This window comes from Zootoca vivipara, chromosome 12, assembly GCF_965207765.1.
Source record: "Zootoca vivipara chromosome 12, rZooViv2.hap1.1, whole genome shotgun sequence".
Taxonomy (NCBI): domain Eukaryota; kingdom Metazoa; phylum Chordata; class Lepidosauria; order Squamata; family Lacertidae; genus Zootoca; species Zootoca vivipara.
In genome coordinates this window covers 16248269-16268335 of record NC_142595.1, presented here as the reverse complement: position 1 = coordinate 16268335, position 20067 = coordinate 16248269, and the positions used below count along the sequence as shown (strand labels likewise).

The 20067-nt window shown below is 48.2% G+C and overlaps 1 protein-coding gene and 1 long non-coding RNA gene across 3 annotated transcripts; both read left to right on the top strand.

Moving 5' to 3' along the window:
* On the top strand, positions 1-11508 carry LIN7B (lin-7 cell polarity scaffold B). 2 transcript variants are annotated; one of them, XM_088655155.1, is made up of 6 exons: positions 1-1248; positions 2099-2217; positions 3431-3502; positions 7984-8193; positions 9260-9423; positions 11292-11508. In XM_088655155.1, the coding sequence occupies exons 1-6, from the start codon at positions 1218-1220 to the stop codon at positions 11311-11313; spliced, it is 618 nt and encodes a 205-aa protein (XP_088511281.1). In that variant the 5' UTR covers positions 1-1217; the 3' UTR covers positions 11314-11508. The 2 variants fall into 2 exon arrangements, with proteins under 2 accessions (XP_088511281.1, XP_060138000.1); XM_060282017.2 differs by lacking the exon at positions 1-1248 and adding an exon at positions 1263-1592.
* Positions 11509-13949: 2441 nt separating this feature from the next.
* On the top strand, positions 13950-17307 carry LOC148683802 (uncharacterized). Its single transcript, XR_015946563.1, has 2 exons — positions 13950-16340; positions 16485-17307. It is a non-coding gene; the product is annotated as an uncharacterized LOC148683802 (long non-coding RNA).
* Positions 17308-20067: the final 2760 nt, after the last annotated feature.

Genomic DNA, 20067 nt, shown 5'->3' with positions numbered 1-20067 from the left:
AATATCAGCAGTTTTATTTTTCAATTCCTTTCCTAATGATTCCTGATGTGGAATTAGCATATTCACAGCTGCCACAGCTGCCATGGATCAGCATCTTCATCAAGCTATCTAAGGTCTCGTTCCTGGTCATTCACCCCATGCACGTTTATGTGACCTGAATTGCATGTCACATTGAATTGCATTTGCCATGTTGCTGCCCATTCCCTCAGTTTGGAGAGGTCCTTTTAGCGCTCTCCACAATCTCTTCCACTCAGCCCTGTTTCTCCATAACATCTGTATCAGGAGGCCTTGCAGGCCCTGGACCAGTCACTACCTGGATGCACCGATGGGATGAATTAGTGAAAATAAGCTGAACTTGAACCGTGGCAAGATGGAGGCACTGTGGGTAAGTGGTTTTCTTACAACCAAGCAGCAAATTTTGTTAAATAAAAATTAACCAGGGAGCTAATTCTGGTAAACATGATTGCCTCCTCCATTTGATCTTCACATCCATCTTGTGCAATAGATGGTGATAGCAGTTCAACCCAAGAGATCTGCATGATTCAGTGGGGAAGAGAAATGGATAGGCTCTTAGCTCACATCTTACTCCCTCCCCCTGCTCTTGCATCCTGAATTCTGCACCTTGGATGTCGTTTACTTTCCCATATATCCTATAAAAATCCAGCGTGTATAATTTTTATGCTCCGGGTAGTTTGTGCAAATGTAGCATGTCCGTCAGGTGTTCACCGTTTGCTTTTAATTACACAATTGTGTACCATAAAAAAATACCAGCTGGATAAATTAAAGGGGAAAACGACACAAGGAGAGTCACCTGCTGACAGGACCACCGCTTTCCACTTCGCTCTGGGTGCGAGCTTCTGGAAAGAGGCCTGAAACATTAACGAATATATTTTCCTGTTCAACGCTTTCCAAACCTGTGCGTAAGGCACGGGACTTCTTCAAGGAGGTTGGGTTGCGTCCGATTCTTCAAAGGCGCCTAGAAGTGGCAAGTTCAAAGCGCTGATTCACCTGCGATGCGCTTTAATAACGATGCTAACATCCGCGTACGGCACTCTCGCGGGGTGGGGGTGGAGAAAAGGAAGTCGCTGCGCATCCTGCCCGGGTGGGAGCACGCGTGGAAGGGGATGCAGCGGTGAGCGGATCTCCCTCGTCGCCTCGCCCTGCTGTTGCTGCTGCTGCTGCTGCAACGACCAAGGATCTCGCCTGGCCAGTCCACCATGGTGCCCCACCGGCTGCGGGTCGGACGCGGTACGTAGGCAAAGGGGGTGGAAAGGGGGGGGATCCGTGGAGAGGCGCGCGCAGGATGATGGCTCCTCCTCGGCCTGCTTCACTCGGGCGTTTGTGCGGCGCGGCCCGGGCGCAGCTCCTCGCCGCCGGGCCTAAGCGGTGCACGGGAGGGGGCCGGGCGCCCTCCGCACGTGCCGCGGCAGACACGCGCACCAGCAGCCCAGCGGGCAGGGCTGCGGCGTATCAGGTTGCAAAGCCCTCTTCCCTCCCCTCGCCGCTCTCCGCGCGTTGACGTGCGAGAGGCGGCGGTGGGGCTTCGCGAGCGAAGATGGCAGCGCTGGCCGAGCCTCTGGGGCTGGAGAGGGGTAAGCTGCGCTGGCGGTGGAGAAGGAGGGGAGACATGGACGCCGAGTCTTGGAGAGGGGTGGGCATCTCCTGCGCCTGCAGTGGGAGAGATCCGCGGGTGGCTGGAAGGGGGAGATTACCGCGGAGGAGGAGGAGGATCGGGGCGGATAGATCCGCCAGCCCCGACGCACGAAAGCGAGCAAGAGCGGTGCGCCCTCGCTGCGTCCCAGGGGGATGGCGAGGAGGGAAGAGCATCGCCGGGGCGCGCGCGGGAAGGCGAGATCCCGCGGAAAGATGGAGGTGGCAGGTGGGTCCTTCCTCCCTCTCTCCCTCCCTTGCTCGGCATGGCTGCTGAGGAGGGGAGATTGGAGCTGCTTCCTCACAGCTCGCCCGGATCTTCGCCGCTCTCTCCTTTACGCGCGGCGAGGCGATGTTCGCCGGGGCGGCTGAGGCGCGTCGCCCGAGGCGGCCTGGGGCTGCCTCCCGCTCCACTGACAACCCCGCCGTCTCTTCTCCCTCTCCTCAGATGTGGCGCGGGCGGTTGAACTGCTGGAGCGGCTGCAGCGCAGCGGGGAGGTGCCCCCTCAGAAACTCCAAGCCCTTCAGAGGGTGTTGCAGAGCAAATTCTGCTCGGCTATCAGGGAGGTGAGCGAGCGACTCTTCCTGGGTCCTTCCTTGGCAGAGGCTTCTCTTTTTCTTCATTTATAGTTTTTCGCCTCTCCCCGCCTCCTCTCCTTTCCCGTGCTCCTTGCCTGGGCTTCTTCCTCTAAGCCAGCTCCTCACCCACTTCCCCCACCTGTCACTGCGAGTTGCATCTGGGTCACACGCATCTGGCCTCTTGTCACTCCTGTCACCCCTACCTTTTCCCTATGTTTGCAATCAGGCAGTGGAAGACTTGGGGCTTTCAAATTTCAGCACAATGCCAAAATTTGGTGCATCTAGCCTCTTGCCTTCTGCTCTGCATCATGCTCGCGCCCAGATAGCTCAGTTGGTTAGAGCACTGTGATCATAACGCCTGGATGGGATAGCTGCATTTCAGAGGGTTAGACTAGATGGTCCTCAGGGTCCCTTCCAACTCCATGATTTTTGATTTTTTGCAGCACCCTCTCAGCTCGGCACCCAGGGCAGGCAAACTAGTTACACTCCCTAACTCCACCTCTGAACCAAGGCAGCCTTACCTACTGTTAGGCGCTTGCCTCAGAGAGCTGATTTGAGGTTTCCTAAAAAGAGCTTCAAATAATTAGTTACTTGGCTTTATTATTATTTGCGCTTTTATGCACTTAGGCAAAGGGGAGAGGTGCTTGTGGGATTTTTCTGCCTCAGGTGGCAAAATAACTTGATGGGCCTTGGTGCACTGTGCGCCTTTCACAGGAGGGGGGCTGACACCACTTGCTGCCTCACACAGGAAAATGTCTGAGGTAGCCTCTGTCTGGACTCTCCTTTAAGCACCCTTAATCCCTTGTGTATCCCCTCAAAGTCAATATTTGGAAGAAGGGAAGCAGCCTTATATATTGACTCAGACCATAGCTCCCATCTAGAGCATTATTATTTACACTGACAGGCAGCAGTTCACCAGGGATTCAGACTGGGGTATTTCTCATGTCTACTCGGAGGTACCGAAGATTGAATCATAGAAACATAGCACCATGAAAGGAGAGGTTCTACCTGCTCTCTCCCTCCCCCCCCATCTTGCTTCCATGCCCTCTTATCTCCTGTTCATTCCATCCCATATTCCCATTCCACAGTGGTATGCTTCTTTCAAGGATCCTCCTTAGCATCTGTGCTCCAAGTGGTGTCAACTCCGGACAAAATCTCCCTGACACACACACACCCCTTTAATTGTCTCTTTTCTGGACAGGTCTATGAGCAGTTGTACGACACACTGGATATCACGGGGAGTGCTGAAATTCGGGCGCATGCCACAGCTAAGGTATGAGAAGAAACCTGTTGCTTTGCTTACAGTTGTGTAGGTTCTCTACACAAGTTGTTTGCCTGCTTGTTGTGTTGTTGTTTAGTCGTTTAGTCGTATCCGACTCTTCGTGACCCCATGGACCAGAGCACGCCAGGCACTCCTGTCTTGCACTGCCTCCCGCAGTTTGGTCAAACTCATGTTGGTAGCTTCGAGAACACTGTCCAACCATCTCGTCCTCTGTCGTCCCCTTCTCCTAGTGCCCTCAATCTTTCCCAACATCAGGGTCTTTTCCAAGGATTCTTCTCTTCTCATGAGGTGGCCAAAGTATTGGAGCCTCAGCTTCACGATCTGTCCTTCCAGTGAGCACTCAGGGCTGATTTCCTTAAGAATGGATAGATTTGATCTTCTTGCAGTCCATGGGACTCTCAAGAGTCTCCTCTTGTGATTCCCCTTAAAACATTTTAACCAAATTTTGCATGATCAACGAATATGACTTTGCTCTATGTTTGGATCTAGCCAGATGCTATTTTGAACAGAGGTGGCTGACTGAACCTTTCAAAACTGCACTAATTTTAACCAGTGGTTTCAAACCGGCATTGGTTTCAACTGCAGATTTCGAAACTGCACTATTTTATTGTATTTTTAATCATTCTGTTCCTTAGAATTATTGTGCAACGCTTGGTCTGAAGTTCTCTTGACTTTTTCATAGAATTCATATATCATTCAACTTACTGAATTTGCTGTAATGGTGCTAACTAGCTTAAAAGCAGTGTTCGAAATTAGCCTGGTGCCAGGCGCGTTTTGCATCTGGCTTTCAGTCACTTGCAAGCAAGTGAAGATGCCCGGGTGCCAGGATGGCACCTGACGTCTCCACCATCTGGAGATGCCTGCCTGGTGAACCTTGGATCTTGGCTGTTTTCACACACTAGCAGCACATCCTGTAGAATCCAATCTGCTATATTTTATCTGCACAATCAGAATGAATTTCAGGAACCAACCACAAAGTCGTATTGAAAAATACTGCTTCCTAGCTGTCTGACCCCAAAATCAACTAAGCATTCCGTTTTGGCAACTTTCCAACACTGCTTAAAAGGCTGTGGGCCGGCCCTTTTGTTAGACAGAGTAAGGAAGATGCCTCAGACAGCTCGTTTTCAATGTCATGAAAGGGCAGCAACCTGATATTTAGTTTTCCTGGGCTTTTTTAAACTCTTATTTACTATGCGATGGTTGTACACCCAGGAAGAGGTACCAGTGAGATTTTTGTGCATTGGGTGTCAAAATAACTTGACCGGCCCTTGGCTGCAAGCACCTTGACACGGGGCTGGGATGAGGGCAAGATGCCATCAAGCAGCAAAAACAGCTTAGTCCAGCCCTGATTAAATAGCTTTAGAAGGGGATTAGACCAACTCAGGAAGCAAAGAGACTTTCAGTGGCTATTAGTCATAATGGCTATATGCACGCTTTGGGTCTGGAGGCAGTATACCTCTCAGGGTACCAGTTTGCTGGGAACAACAGCAGGAGAGCGCTGTTTTGCCTTGCTTTTGGCTTCCCTGAGGCACCTGGATGCCCTGTGCTGGAAACAGGGTGGTGAACTGAATGGAGCTTCCTTAGAAATATCTGTATTTCAAATACGATGTGAAAATCGCTAGAAATGGGCTGTTTATAAAGTGGCCCCTCTGTGCTCTTCTGCTTGATAGTTTTCTAAAGTGGCTTGCATAAGCCACTTTAGATTGTGCAAGTTTACAATCTAAAAGACATGGCACAAAAGGAAAAGAGGAGGAGGAGGGAGGAGGAGGAAGTGATGGGGAATACAAGACTATGTGTGCCACAGTTTTGTAGGGGGTGAACACAGAATGTTACTAGTTTCAAAATCTAATTTCTGAAATTCTGAGGTTCTCTGCTTTCATTTCTTTCTTTTTTCTTTTTAAAAAACCAAGTTTCTAGTCCTTACAGCCCCAAATATATGCTTGAAAGTTTGGGGACTAATACGTTTTCCAGTTATTGGAAGTGGGGCTTCAGGGCCCTGTGCAGCGCCTACCCCAGTAACTTAAAAAAAGAAAAGAAAGAATAAGTCTTACAACATAAGTGATGACATGGCAGCTGAGCAATTCTCATAATTTATATGGGGTTGTAAAATTCAGTTTATCTTGGCACTGAATTTATTTACTAATGCTTAGCATGGAGTATGCAGAACCCTGGGTAGAAATATGCAGATAGGTTAATTTGAGTAATTTGACAGTGGCTGGGGGAACCCAGTTAGATAGGTAGCATATAAATGATATGATGATGATGATGATGATGATGATGATGCCTGGTATGACCCCTTGAATGTCACAGCAGGGCCTCGGTAAATAACACGTCCCAGATTTGCATATTTTGTTGGAGCTGCTTCTTCCTGTTCCGTAGTCCCCTGGGGTGTCCCTGATTTAGGGCTCCATTTCTGGACTTTTCTGTTCTGGGAAAGTTAGGTCCTAACTTTCTTGCAAGTTTGCTGCTTAGGGTGCCAGGCTGGGTCACTTCCTTGTAAGGAGATCTAATTGTGAAGCAAGTCTCCCAGCCTCCCTATCAAGCAGTTGGCCAGGTGAGTCTGTTGGGGTAGAGATCTTCTGCTGACTATCTACTGCACGCAGACGGTTCCAGGTGCAGCTCTTGGCATCTCAGGTAGGGTTTAAACCCTGGAGAGCTCACTAAGTGGCGTAGATCACATTGAGTTGGAAATGTACCAGTGATCCAACTCAGCCCTACCCTGACTGATATGTCAGGTTTATGTACAGGCAAAACCCTCTTGCGAAGAATTGTCCCACTGGAGCCTACAATGTTAGAAATAAGCCAGGCACGTTTTGCGACTGGTACGGGTCCAGTTGCGACCACATGGAGATCTCTGGATGCCAGGGTGGCAACAGACATCTCCATCTGGTTGGCCCCTCCAGCTTTCTTAAGCAGGTAAGCAGAAGAGCTTATTTATTGCATTTATAGCTCACCCTTTGGACACAGGTGGCGCTGTGGGTTAAACCACAGAGCCTAGGGCTTGCCGATCAGAAGGTCGGCGGTTCGAATCCCTGCGATGGGGTGAGCTCCCGTTGCTTGGTCCCAGCTCCTGCAGAATGTCTATGCACACTTTTTTAATAACTAGAATACAAAGCTGAAAGTGAATGAACTCCAGCTAAAATCTTATATTCATTCAATCTTATATTCATTCATCACATGGTCTGGTCCTCATCTGGAGACTGCAAAAACCAAAGCCATGCTTCCCCTGCCTGTCCCCCCTAATATTCTTAAGAGGGTCTCTTCTCCAGTCTTCATAGAGTGGCTAGAAGTGGGGAGGCAGAAAGAGCTCTTCCTTTCCTTCCACTCGGCAGTTTTAATCTGAAATCTGATGATGATGATGATGATTTATTTATACCCCGCCCATCTGGCTGGGTTTCCCCAGCCACTCTGGGCGGCTTCCAACAAAATATGAAAATACTGTACAATAGTCCGTCAAACATTAAAAGCTTCCCTAAACAGGGCTGCCTTCAGATGTCTTCTAAAAGTCTGGAAGTTGTTTTTCTCTTTGACATCTGGTGGGAGGGCGTTCCACAGGGCGGGTGCCACTACCGAGAAGGCTCTCTGCTTGGTTCCCTGTAACTTGGCTTCTCGCAGCGAGAGAACCACCAGAAGGTCCTCAGCACTGTGCTCAGTAACCGCTTGCACTAATGAAATTCCTTGTCGCAAAACGTGCCTGGAACAATGGGAGTTTCAAATGCAGGCAGCAATATAATATTAATAATATTAATAATTTATTATTGATACTCCGCCCATCTGGCTGGGTTTCCCCAGCCACTCTGGGCGGCTTCCAACAGAAAAATGAAATAAAATAATCTCTGTGTGTGTGTGTTTAGTCATTTAGTCGTGTCCGACTCTTCGTGACCCCATGGACCATAGCACGCCAGGCACTCCTGTCTTGCACTGCCTCCCGCAGTTTGGTCAAACTCATGTTTGTAGCTTCGAGAACACTGTCCAACCATCTCGTCCTCTGTCGTCCCCTTCTCCTAGTGCCCTCAATCTTTCCCAACATCAGGGTCTTTTCCAGGGAGTCTTCTCTTCTCATGAGGTGGCCAAAGTATTGGATAATATAAAACAATCTATTAAACATTAAAAGCCTCCCTAAACAGGGCTGCCTTCAGATGTCTTCTAAAAATCTGGTAGCTGTTTTTCTCTTTGACCTCTGGTGGGAGGGCGTTCCACAGGGCGGGCGCCACCGCCGAGAAGGCCCTCTGCCTGGTTCCCTGCAACTTGGCTTCTCGCAACGAGGGAACCGCCAGAAGTCCCTCGGTACTGGACCTCAGTGTCCTGTTGAACACAGTGACGAATGAGAGATGATGAGGGGTGATTCGAAATGAAAACCCAAGGGAATTGGGGCACGAGAGGGAAGGCTGTCGCTGCAGACTTTTAAAGAAGTCTTCGAAACAGTCCTAAATACCGATGCAGAATCTTCTCTGCTTCCTCCCCATATCCAGGCGACGGTGGCTGCTTTCGCGGCAAGCGAAGGCCACGCGCACCCACGGGTGGTGGAACTGCCTAAGACGGACGAAGGCCTGGGCTTCAACATCATGGGGGGCAAGGAGCAGAACTCTCCCATCTACATCTCCCGGATCATCCCAGGGGGCGTGGCTGACCGCCACGGCGGCCTCAAGCGAGGAGATCAGTTGCTGTCAGTCAATGGCGTGGTATGTATATTGGGAGCCAGGCAATGCGAGAGACTTCATTTTGGGTGTACAGTATGGGAGCGGCATAAAGGTTTGCAGGAAGCGGAAACAGTTGGGGTGGGTGGAGATCCGAATACAACTCTGGGGGTGCAGAGCATGCTCAGTCAATTGCAGAATGCTGATTGGCTGGTTTTATTTGTGGTTGCACATATTTTGTTTATTTTTATATCGACATAATACATAAAATTACATGGTTTCCAAAAACCATGTGTGCTGTTATCTGGAGGTTTACTCAAGCTGATTGATAGTTATTATTTTTCTTTTTATTTATTAGATTTGTACACCCAAATCTAATCTTGGAGTGGTTCACGACATAAAATCGCAATAATAATAATAATAAATATATAGTGGTACCTCGGTTTTCGAACGTCCCTGTTGCCGAACATTTTGGTTTTCGAACGCCGTAAACCCAGAAGTAAATGCTTCGGTTTTTGAGCATGCTTTGGAAGTCGAACGGTCTTCCGGAACGGATTACATTCGAAAACCGAGGTACCACTGTAATAAAAAGAACAGAAACAAACCAATAATCCCCTCTCCCCAACACATTTTAAAAGGGCATTGGATGTCAACTAGCCAAAAGTTGGGTTAAAGAAGAACGTTTTCACCTGGTGCCTGAAGGTGTATAATGAAGGCGCTAGGTGAACCTCCCTGGGGAGAGTATTCCACAAGCAGGGAGCCACTGAAAAAAAGGCCCGTTTTCGTGTTGCCACCCTCCGGACCTGTCATGGAGGAGGCACGCGAAGAAGGGCCTCAGAGGATGATCTCAGGGTCCGGGTAGGTTCTTATGGAGACAGGCGGTCCTTGAGATGTTGCAGTTCTGCGCCGTTTAAGGAGAGGAGAAACAGGGCTGGCTTCACACTGCAGCGTTTGGCTCCTAGTCCCTCTTGCGTCAATATGTAATTCGAGGCAGGGGTGGGTGCTTCTCATGGACCTCAGCAGTGACGATGGGAGGCGAAAGGTGGAGTCTTGAATCAGGAAATGCACTTATTGTCCTCGTGGCGTTGCTTTTCTTCCTTGTTTCCTGCAGAGCGTGGAGGGAGAGCAGCATGAACGGGCGGTGGAGCTCCTGAAAGCAGCCCAGGGTACCGTGAAGCTGGTTGTGCGCTACACGCCCAAAGTACTCGAAGAAATGGAGGCGCGCTTTGAGAAGATGCGGACGGCGCGGCGCCGGCAGCAGCATAACAGCTACTCGTAAGAGTGGACCGTGAAATGGGGCTTTCCAAGCAGCGGTTCTTCCGGGGGATAGTTTAGGTGGCCAGGGGCAGAAGAGGGCGGGGCTGCCGCACCTGGAAGGTGAGATTGCGGCAGGTGTAGCTTGAAGCCAGCTGGCTGACAGCATCAGCTGAGTCACCCAAGTCCAGCCATTGGGTTTGGGGGAGAAGTTGGGGTTTCTTTTTGGAACCTGATTTATCCCCATTGCCGGCATCATATGTGAAATCCCAATGTTGAAATCTGCCTGGTATAATAATAATAATAATAATAATAATAATAATAATAATATATTATTTATACCCCGCTCATCTGGCTGGGCTTCCCCAGCCACTCTGCGCGGCTTCCAACAAAATATTAAAATACAAAATACAGTATCTGATCAACCTTTGGAAATCTGGAACTGGGGGAAGAATGCTTGCTTTCCCCCTGGATTCCATTCATCTTGTGTGTGCCTATAGAGCAGGCATCCCCAAACTCGGCCCTCCAGATGTTTTGGGGCTACAGTTCCCATCATCTCTGACCACTGGTCCTGTTAGCTAGGGAATGATGGGAGTTGTAGTCCCAAAACATCTGGAGGGCTAAGTTTGGGGGTGCCTGCTATAGAGAGAGGGAGAGAGATCAATATCTGATACTTCCCAGAGAGCATCTTGCAATTGACACAGTTGGGTGATGGCGAGGGGAAAGGGCAGGCACGGAAGAGAGGAGAAATCCGGGTGCAGAACCCTCGATATTAATTTATTTAGGGCCATTTATGTTAAATATATCTAAGGAGTGGGTGGCAACTTTACAAAGCAAACAAACCCGAATTAGCAAAAAGCAATACAATAAAACAATCAATGCAAAGTAAAAGTACAGAAATGCAATAAAGCATGATAACAATATTATTAATATTAATAATTTATTATTCATACCCAGCCACTCTGGGCGGCTCCCAACAGAATATTAAAAACACAATAAAACATCGAACATTATAAATTTACCTAAACAGGGCTGCCTTCAGATGTCTTCTAAAGGTCAGATAGTTGTTTATTTCCTTGACATCTGGTGGGAGGGCGTTCCACAGGGCAGGTGCCACTACTGAGAAGGCCCTTTGCCTGGTTCCCTGCAACCTCACTTCTCGGTAACATGCAGAAGATGACCGGCTTTAATGATCAGAGACGAGGAGGAGGTGTTGTAGAATAGTGGGTAAGAAGGATGAAGACACAGCTCTTAAAACAACCAGCTCTTTATTCTAGCTCTCAGTCAAGACTCAACAGTAGCTTAGCCGACTGGCTTATATAGTACTCAGTAACTTGCAACAGTAACAAACTTCCCCTAGCTACCCAATCTGTGAACAGCACTCTCAATCCTTCATTTGCATGTAGTGGACCTGAGTGAGAACTGCAGCCACGTTGGCCAGAAGGAGTACTGCAGTTAACTTAATACATAACACCCATTGTGGACCTGAGTGAGAACTGCAGCCACAGTGGGCAGGGTAAGAACTGCAGCCACGTTGGCCAGAAAGAGTACTGCAGTTAACTTAATACATAACAGGTGTCTTCAGAAATTGACTGAAGCAGGTGACCGACAGTAATGAAAGGAAATGAACAATAGGAACTCCTTAGCTCCCCCTCCTCATTATTTCGCCTTTGTTCAGGAACCAATCGATTTGGTTTTCTTGTCACCCACCTCTCCCTGCCTCTCCCTTTCCATCACCACATCCTCTTATCTCTTAGTTAACTAGAGTGGCCACATGAAAAAATAAAATTAGTCCTTTCTAAGAGTTTTAAGAAAAACTTATTTTGTGGCTGCCTGCCTCCCTGCTTGCTCTCACGGCTGGTATTTCCTGTCTCTCTTTGTTTCTTCAGATCCCTGGAGTCCCGAGGATAATTTGCATCATTATCTATCTGGTTTGTTTGGGCTGGCCTGCGATTTTTCCCACCCCCACCCCACCGCACCCTCCCCGATGGTTTTATCTGTATAGCAGGAGACATATTTATCTGCCTTCCTCCTCTTTGCCAGGAGGTGAGCTCCTATGTACAGTATTTATTCTCCACAATCCTCTTATTTAAAGATGTTCTGTGTGAGTGACTGTGTATCTGTGCGAGTCCCTACCCTTTGTGAAACTGAAGAAGGTACCGCAAAGCTCCCGAGAGCCGGTTCTTTGCTACCTATGATGTACAGGGCTATCAAAAATTAGAGGAAAATGGAAAGCTCCCACGTGAAATGCTTCTACTCTAGACAGGGCCGTCTTAAGCACCTTTGGCTCCCTGGCGCCGTGGTGCGACGGATCCCTCCGCCGCCGCCCCGTTTTCCAGTGCGACGGGCGACCGGGCTCAGCGCGGTCGCCGAGGGCGCTGCTGCGCGGCGGGCGGGCTTGCTGAGTGGCCGGCGGGCGGGCAGGCGCGGCTGCGTGGTGCCCCCCCCCGGCGGGCCGGCGCCGTGGCGCACTGCGCCACCCAGCCTGGCCGTAGAGCCAGCCCTGACTCTAGAGATGGTTTTGTTTCCATTGCGGGGTGAGGGCTTGCCTCTCTAACCAGCCTCTCACCCTAGACGCAGAAACGCCAACACTGACGAGAAGGCGAGGTGTAGCCCTGGCTCTGGGCCTGGGTTCAAATCTAAGTGGCTGACCATATCACCTGTCCCTCTCTCTCTCTCAGCCTAACCTACCTCACAGGGTTGTTGTGAGGACAGACCAGTGAAAACCCACGTTTGGTGCCCTTGAGTTCCTTGGGATATCATGCCAATTAATACTGATAAGAGCCTTGGAGGGAGGGAGGGAATTGTCCCAGGACTCTAGGGCTACAACTTTACCAAGCCAAACCATTCCCCCCCCCCATAGCAACCCATAGTATAATGTGATTTTTTAAAAAAAAAACAACAACAGCAAAACAAGGTTGGATATGGTTGTGGGAAATCACAATAATTTCAGCTGCAAAGCTCACTGGCGACCTTTGGGTAAATTTGTGTGCACTCATCCTCAGTTCTCCAACTGTAAAATGGGAGCTAGAACGGCCTCCCCCGCAAAGTTGCTGTGAAGTTTAATGAGATTAAAAAAAACCCAGCAAAACGCTATAGAGTTTTATGAATAACACAATGTGTATGTAAATAACGTCTGTCCAGATTATACTGAGTAAGAAAAGATAATCCCCCTTACCCCACAACAATCACAACAGACCTCTATTTTAGATTTCTCTCGACAGGCCTCTTAAGTGACTATCATGTCCACAGACAGCTTTCCGGGTCTTGTGGCCAGCAGGACTAAACCGCTTCTGGCGCAACGGAGCACCGTGAGGGAAACCAGAGCGCATGGAAATGCCGTTTACCTTCCCACCGCAGTGGTACCTATTTATCTACTAGCACTGGCTTTCAGTTAGTTCCAGGGGCAACAGCTCCATCAGAGTATTGGGATAAAGGGGGGGGGAATCAGAATGAAATAATCTGCAGTGCAGTTTGACCCTTTCGTCAGCAGGTGGCGCACTTAATGAATCTCTGGTCAGGATTCGTGAAAAAGGAATGTTTAGGTGAATTTTTGGGGAGAGGTTGTGGCTCTAGCTGCATAACAACGATTTGAGAATGCTGAGATAAAATATCATGGCTCCCAGCCCCATCAGAATGCGAAAAGCCTGTAGTTTTCAGCTGATTCATGCTGACCTGATTGCTTCAGTCTGAGTTAGTTGGCATGGGTCAAAGAAACCCCCTGCTACCGTACTTGCCTGACATTCAGAAAGCCAAGCCAAAGAGTTACTGTATTTTCCCGTGTATAAGACGTCCCCATGTATAAGACCACGCCAATTTTTTGAGCCCCCAATTTAAGAACTAATTAATTGCAACATTCCGCATATAAGACGACCCCCAATTTCAAACTTAACAAATTTGGGGGGGGGGGCGCGGATATAGACTTATACATGGAAAAATACAGTACAGTGGTACCTCTACTTACAAATTTAATGCGTTCGAATCCCATAGGAATGCATTGGGAGAAAAAATTCGTAAGTCGAAGCAACCCTATCTAAAAATTCGTAAGTAGAAAAAATCCTATCTAAACCGCATCCAAGATGGCGGGCGGAGCTCCGTTCGTAAGTAGAAACATTCGTAAGTAGAGTTATTCGTAAGTAGAGGTACCACTGTATGTGCAAAAAGGTCGCCCAGGCTGGGTGTTGGCACAGGTTTGCGTGAATCTGCCGCTTTCATGTTTTGATAGGGTGCAATTTAGGAAGAAGACCCATAGCTCAGTGGGTACAGCCCATGCTTTGCCTGCAGTAGGTAGTAATAATGACAATAATTTTATTATTTGTACCCCTGCCCATCAGACTGGTTTGCCCCAGCCACTCTGGGCGACTCTTCCAGGAGAGGTTCAGGCCCTGGTGTTTTCAGCTGAAAGGATCGGACGATACCTGAGACACAGGAAGAGCCATTGCCGGTCAGAATAGACAACACTGTTACGCTAGACCAGGCATCCCCAAACGGCGGCCCTCCAGATGTTTTGGCCTACAACTCCCATAATTCCTAGCTAACAGGGCCAGTGGTCGGGGAAGATGGGAATTGTAGTCCCAAAACATCTGGAGGGCCGAAGTCTGGGGGTGCCTGTGCTTAGACCATGGATGGGGGAAACGCTCCATTTGTTGCCGAACCACAACTCCCATCAGCCCTTGCCAGCATGGCCACTGCAGGGGTGGGTGGTGGGAGTTGTAGTTCAGAAACATCCAGAGGGGTTTCCACATGCCCGATACCCAGGCCTAGATGGACAAAATCATCTCTGACCTCGTGTGAGGCAGGTTCTTAACAGAAAACGAAGCATGCATTAGCGAAAGCTCGCAGGTTGATAGGCTCTGCGTGCAAAATAAATAAATAAATGCCCCAGGTTGGGAGGAGATGAACGAAAAGCCTCTGCCCCTGTTGTAAGGCAACTTCCTAATTTACAGCAAAATAGATAGCTGAGGAGGCTGTTCAAACTAGTCTTTCATTTAATCCCAAGAGCACACCTATATGCTAAAATGCAGCTCTTAAAAGTTGTCCTGTTGAACTGTGTTCAGTCCAGGCTGGTTGCATTTACGACGGCAAAATGTGCCGAATTGCAAAAATTTAAAAAGAAATATTTTCCTGGATGCTGAGATTCGATAAAATAATCCAAAAGGAGTGTCGAATCTCCTTGTAAATGCCTGGATTTATTTGAATACCGTGTTAACTTTTTCCTGGATCGGTGCTCTGCACGCAGTGCTTCCCCTGAGCTCAAATGAAAGATTGAGTTTGCAATGTTTTATCCGAAAACAAGCCTCCTTTCAAGTTGTGCTTCTTCGCAGAACTGGGACCCACCCAGAGTGCGCGCAGAATATGGGCTCAGGGCCAACTTACAGACTTGACATGCTGGTTTTTTAAAAATGCAGGTTGCATCAGCTTGGAGGGGTGGGGGCAGAGGGTGCTGATAATTAACGGGATTGGTGCGGGCATGGAGAGTGAATTCCTCCCATGTCACAGTCCGGAGGAAAAATCTTCTGTAATTGGGACTGTAAACCAGCAATTTATGCCGGAGTTACGTTCTGGGGATCGCGTCTAAAAGCCAAAATTGCGTATAGTCACAACACATTGGGTTGAATGGTGGCTAGGATTGCCAGCGCCGTTTTTCCTGCAACCCTGCGCTCTTTTTAATTTCACCCACATGTGTAAATCTTGAATGTGCACAAGGTAAAGGTAAAGGGACCCCTGACCATTAGGTCCAGTCGTGACCGACTCTGGGGTTGCGCGCTCATCTCGCATTATTGGCCGAGGGAGCCGGCGTATAGCTTCCAGGTCATGTGGCCAGCATGACAAAGCCGCTTCTGGCAAACCAGAGCAGCACATGGAAACGCCGTTTACCCTCCTGCTGTAGCGGTTCCTATTTATCTACTTGCATTTTGACGTGCTTTCGAACTGCTAGGTTGGCAGGAGCTGGGACCAAGCAATGGGAACTCACCCCGTCACAGGGATTCAAACCGCTGACCTTCTGATCAGCAAGCCCTAGGCTCAGTGGTTTAACCCACAGCGCCACCTGGGTCCCTTTTGTGCACAAGTTAAAGATGCACAAATTGTGGGCTTACTGCATCTGCTTTTGGAGGATGGTGTTTCTACCCACTCATCCCCACCAAACCCACGCCATGTTCAAGAGGGATTTCCTTCAAGACTGCAGCATGGGAGGAAAAGGTTAAATTTTCCTTCTACATTTGCTCTGATCCCGCTAATTATCGGCCCCCTAAGTATGCCGATAGGATTTTGTCATTAACTTGCATTTTTTAAAAAAAAACGCAAAAGACTTAAATTCAGGTCTAGTTTGGCTCTGAGAGGAGGTCATGAAAAGAACATATGCTCTAGCGGCTTAAAAAGCAAATAAATACAACTTTTCAGGTCCTGGCTATTAATGCTCACAGTCTCTGTGGGGGGTTCCTTGGGTGCATGCCTTGTTCAGTCTGTCCATTGGTTTGGGGTTTGTTTAAAACTCTGTATTCCCATCTGTGATCAGCAGATTCCTGTGTCATGTTTCAGGGCACTCCCAGGCTTTGCTTCCGTTTTTAAAAAGCAATTTGCCGCCATGCACCATGGAGGCTGGATGAATGAGAACGCAAGCTCAGAGGCTCCCTTGGACATGTTGGCTCTTCAGATTGCTGAAACGGTCCAGGATGCCGTGCCATGGTCAAGAACGAGAGCGGCTAGCCCAGTGTTTCCCAAACTTAGGTCTCCAGCTGTTTTGGACTACAACTCCCATCATCCCTAGCTAGCAAGACCAGTGGTCAGGGATGATGGGAACTGTAGTCCAAAAACATCTGGACACCCAAGATTGGGAAACACTGGGCTAGCCCTGTGGCTTCCCAGATGCTATTTGACTCAGCTCCCATCAGCCTTAGCTGGCAGTTGTAGTCCAGGAAGTATCAGGAGGTCTGCAGGTTTGCCACACTTGATTTAGAGCAGTGGTGGCCAAACTTGGCCCTCCAGCTGTTTTGGGGCTACAATTCCCATCATCCCTGGCCACTGGTCCTGTTAGCTAGGGATGATGGGAGTTGTAGTCCAAAAACAGCTGGAGGGCCAAGTTTGGCCACCACTGATTTAGAGGGACCAAATAGCTTGCTTGTGGCATTATGGCCCCCCTCTAATAACACACTGTTGTTGGGGAGCACATGCAACACTTCGCCATTGCTCTGACTATAAAGGTAAAGGGACCCCTGACCATTAGGTCCAGTCGTGACCGACTCTAGGGTTGCGCGCTCATCTCACATTATTGGCCAAGGGAGCCGGCGTATAGCTTCCAGGTCATGTGGCCAGTATGACAAAGCCGCTTCTGGCAAACCAGAGCAGCACATGGAAACGCCGTTTACCTTCCCGCTGTAGCGGTTCCTATTTATCTACTTGCATTTTGACGTGCTTTCGAACTGCTAGGTTGGCAGGAGCTGGGACCAAGCAACGGGAGCTCACCCCGTCACAGGGATTCGAACCGCCGACCTTCTGATCAGCAAGCCCTAGGCTCAGTGGTTTAACCACAGCGCCACCTGGGTCCCTCTGCTCTGACTATAGTGGGGTGCAAATATCTTGCTCTGACTATAGTGGGGTGCAAATATCCTGGCCCAGTCAAACCCCCCACCCCACCCCACCTTGCCCAAAGGCTCAGCCAAAAGTGTTGTGCTCCTCCTAATAGCTGATTAACCTCCTCTAGGGAGATCTGTCTTCCTTTAGCAGAACCCCATACTCCAGTGGGTTTTTTTGCCAGCTACCCGGTCCCCATAGATGTCACGTGATTACACCACTAGCAGGTCACTGGTTGATCAGCGCTGTAAGGGAAGAGTGCCGGGGAACTCCTGTGTAAGCTGTTCCAAAAGAAGAGTGTGATTTAAGTGTAATACATCAATAAACTAGTAAAGCACAGTGTTTGAGAAGCCTCACTTCATATTACAGTTTTTGCATCTCTCTCCCCCCCCCACTTCCTGCTCTTTAAAATAGGTGTTTGAACCTCAATTGGAGAGTGATTGTGCAAATGTACGGTACATACTAGTGTTGGGCGATTCCTGGTTTTCAACATTGTGATCTATCACCTGCTAAACATGGCGATATAATGACATATCACGGGGTCTGAAGTAAGGACGGAGCTATGTAGAGGCATTGGCTGGCTTCACGGTTTCCCCTCCCCCATTGTGATTTTTGTGTACTGTGCACACACCCACAAACAAACATGATTTGTGATATGTTGCAAGGTCAAAAATTATGAAGCCGATATCACAATATGGACTTCAAACCAGTTTTGGACGCTATATTGCCCATCCCTAGTACACCCCCAGCTTGCTTCTGCGTCACAACACTCAAGGCATTTGTTATATCAGGGGCCTCTCGTCTCTTTGTCAATAATATGTGGAGTTATGGTGCTTATCGTACACAACTATGCCCTTTGCCGTAGAAGAAATGTTGGGAGATTTGATTCCAAAGCAGGTTAGATGAAATATTGGCAAACTTGGTTTCCAAACTTCTGTCAAGTTTGTTGGTTCATTCACAAAAAAACCTAAGACAATTAAGTGACATAATTTAAGATATTAAAACGGCAATGCAAATATTAAAATACAGCAATCTGCTAGGGCAGATTGACATAACGAAACCTCAGGCAGAGGCCTGAGAATATCCCAAAACATCAATAGTGTCTGTGCCTATCTCAGCTTACAAAGAGGGGGCCAGAACCGAGAAGTCCCTCTGTCTCATTGTTGTTTAGTCGTGTCCGACTCTTCGTGACCCCATGGACCAGAGCATGCCAGGCACTCCTGACTTGCACTGCCTCCCGCAGTTTGGTCAAACTCATGTTCCTAGCTTCGAGAACACTGTCCAACCATCTCGTCCTCTGTCGTCCCCTTCTCCTAGTGCCCTCCATCTTTCCCAACATCAGGGTCTTTTCCAAGGATTCTTCTCTTCTCATGAGGTGGCCAAAGTATTGGAGCCGCAGCTTCTGTCTCATTACTACCAAGTTTTTCTCCAAAATGGCACTACCAAGAGAAGCCTCCTCAGCTGATCTTAGTGAATGAGGAAGGTGATGCTGCAGGTAACCTGACCGCCAGTTGAAGGGCTTTGTAGATCAAAACCTTAAACTGGACCCAATAGCTTACTGGCAGCCAGCAGATGTCTGCAAGGTCAAGGTTCATAAAGCCAGTGGCTAGGGCTTTGTGGCTGGCAGAGCACCCCCTACTGGGTCTCTGGTGTATTTACACCTCCTTTAGTGCCTTGCTGGCACTACATTCTGTTTGTGGCTGTTCCAGGAGTGTGTGTGTAAGGAACATTTTCATGGTACGTGTATCTTGGAATAGGGATGTTGCTTTAGCCATCGTAGGTGCAAAATCTGTTTCGCCAGCAGTTTTGTCCTGCCACATTACTGAGTTGATGTATCTGGTTTGGGCAATGGGATCCTGGTTACATACATGATGGAAGTGCCCCAAGGTGGTGGTAGGATCCTGGGAACGCTGTGGGTTTTTACCTAGGGAGAAACGGTAAAATGTATTTATGTTCTTTTTATTAATAAAAATAAAGCTAAAATATATCCTGTCATTTGGCCTTCAAAAAGGTTGACAAGGCAAATGTTAACATCGAAACAATGTAGAAAGCAAGACGCTAACATCAAACACACAAAAAATGGCGCATTGTCTCACCTAACACAAGCAACAACTACCGGCGTACTAAAATTGGGGAGCAATCTCAGAAGTCTGGGAGAGGGGACCTTGCCTAACGATCTGAAGGCAATGGATTTGGATGGACCCCCTTGGGAATAATTCCACGGGGAAGATTTCTGGCAGCTATCAAACTGAGCTCAAGGCAGCCCCTTACATGTCACCAGAAGAGGGTGGTTATTTGCTTAAAATGTGCATATGCTGATTTTTGTGTTTAGGTGCAAGTTTAGAAATACTATAATTGTAAATAGAAATACAGAACACCTCACTATCACAGAGAAAGCTGTGATCACAGAGAAACCTGTACTTAGTTTGCTAGCTAGGAACTCAATGGGCAACTTCAAGGCTCCTGAGCTCTGTCTTCTTGTCTTCAAAGGGCACAACCCCTTCTTCTCTTGTCACCATCTCCAAACTCAGATTTCATGCAAAAACAGGGAGGAATGAGACATGCTCCTCTGTTAGATCCCATTCATGAGGCATAAACTGACCATCCTGGTCATCAATAACCCATTTAGCAAAGGAATGGTCAGTCAGCAACTGAAATTATATGTTTCAAATTACTTAAAACAATGAAACCTTGGGTTTGCGATATAATTTTGCTAAAAAGTAAACCAATGATAAATATACTAAGCTCTTGCAGCCTTGAACACAAGTGAGCTGATCCCAAAGTGTTTTGCTTTCATCTTGCAAGCTCAGCTATTGGGGGAAGTTTCATTTCATCATTTGATTTAATCCCTATAACATTCAGTATGCTTCAGTGATCACTGTGAAATTGACCAAAACAAGGATGGCAAATCGGCCTTCAAATTCTCAGCCATATTTTTCAAGGCTTGCTTTCGGATACCTTTAAATGGTAAAAAGAAGCAGCATGTTTTATGCATGGCAAAGGCATAGATCCCTTTGCTTCAATTTTAAAAGGTTCTGATCCGTGCTGAAAATCTTGCTTAGTTATCAGCTGCACCTTTATTACGTTCTTAAG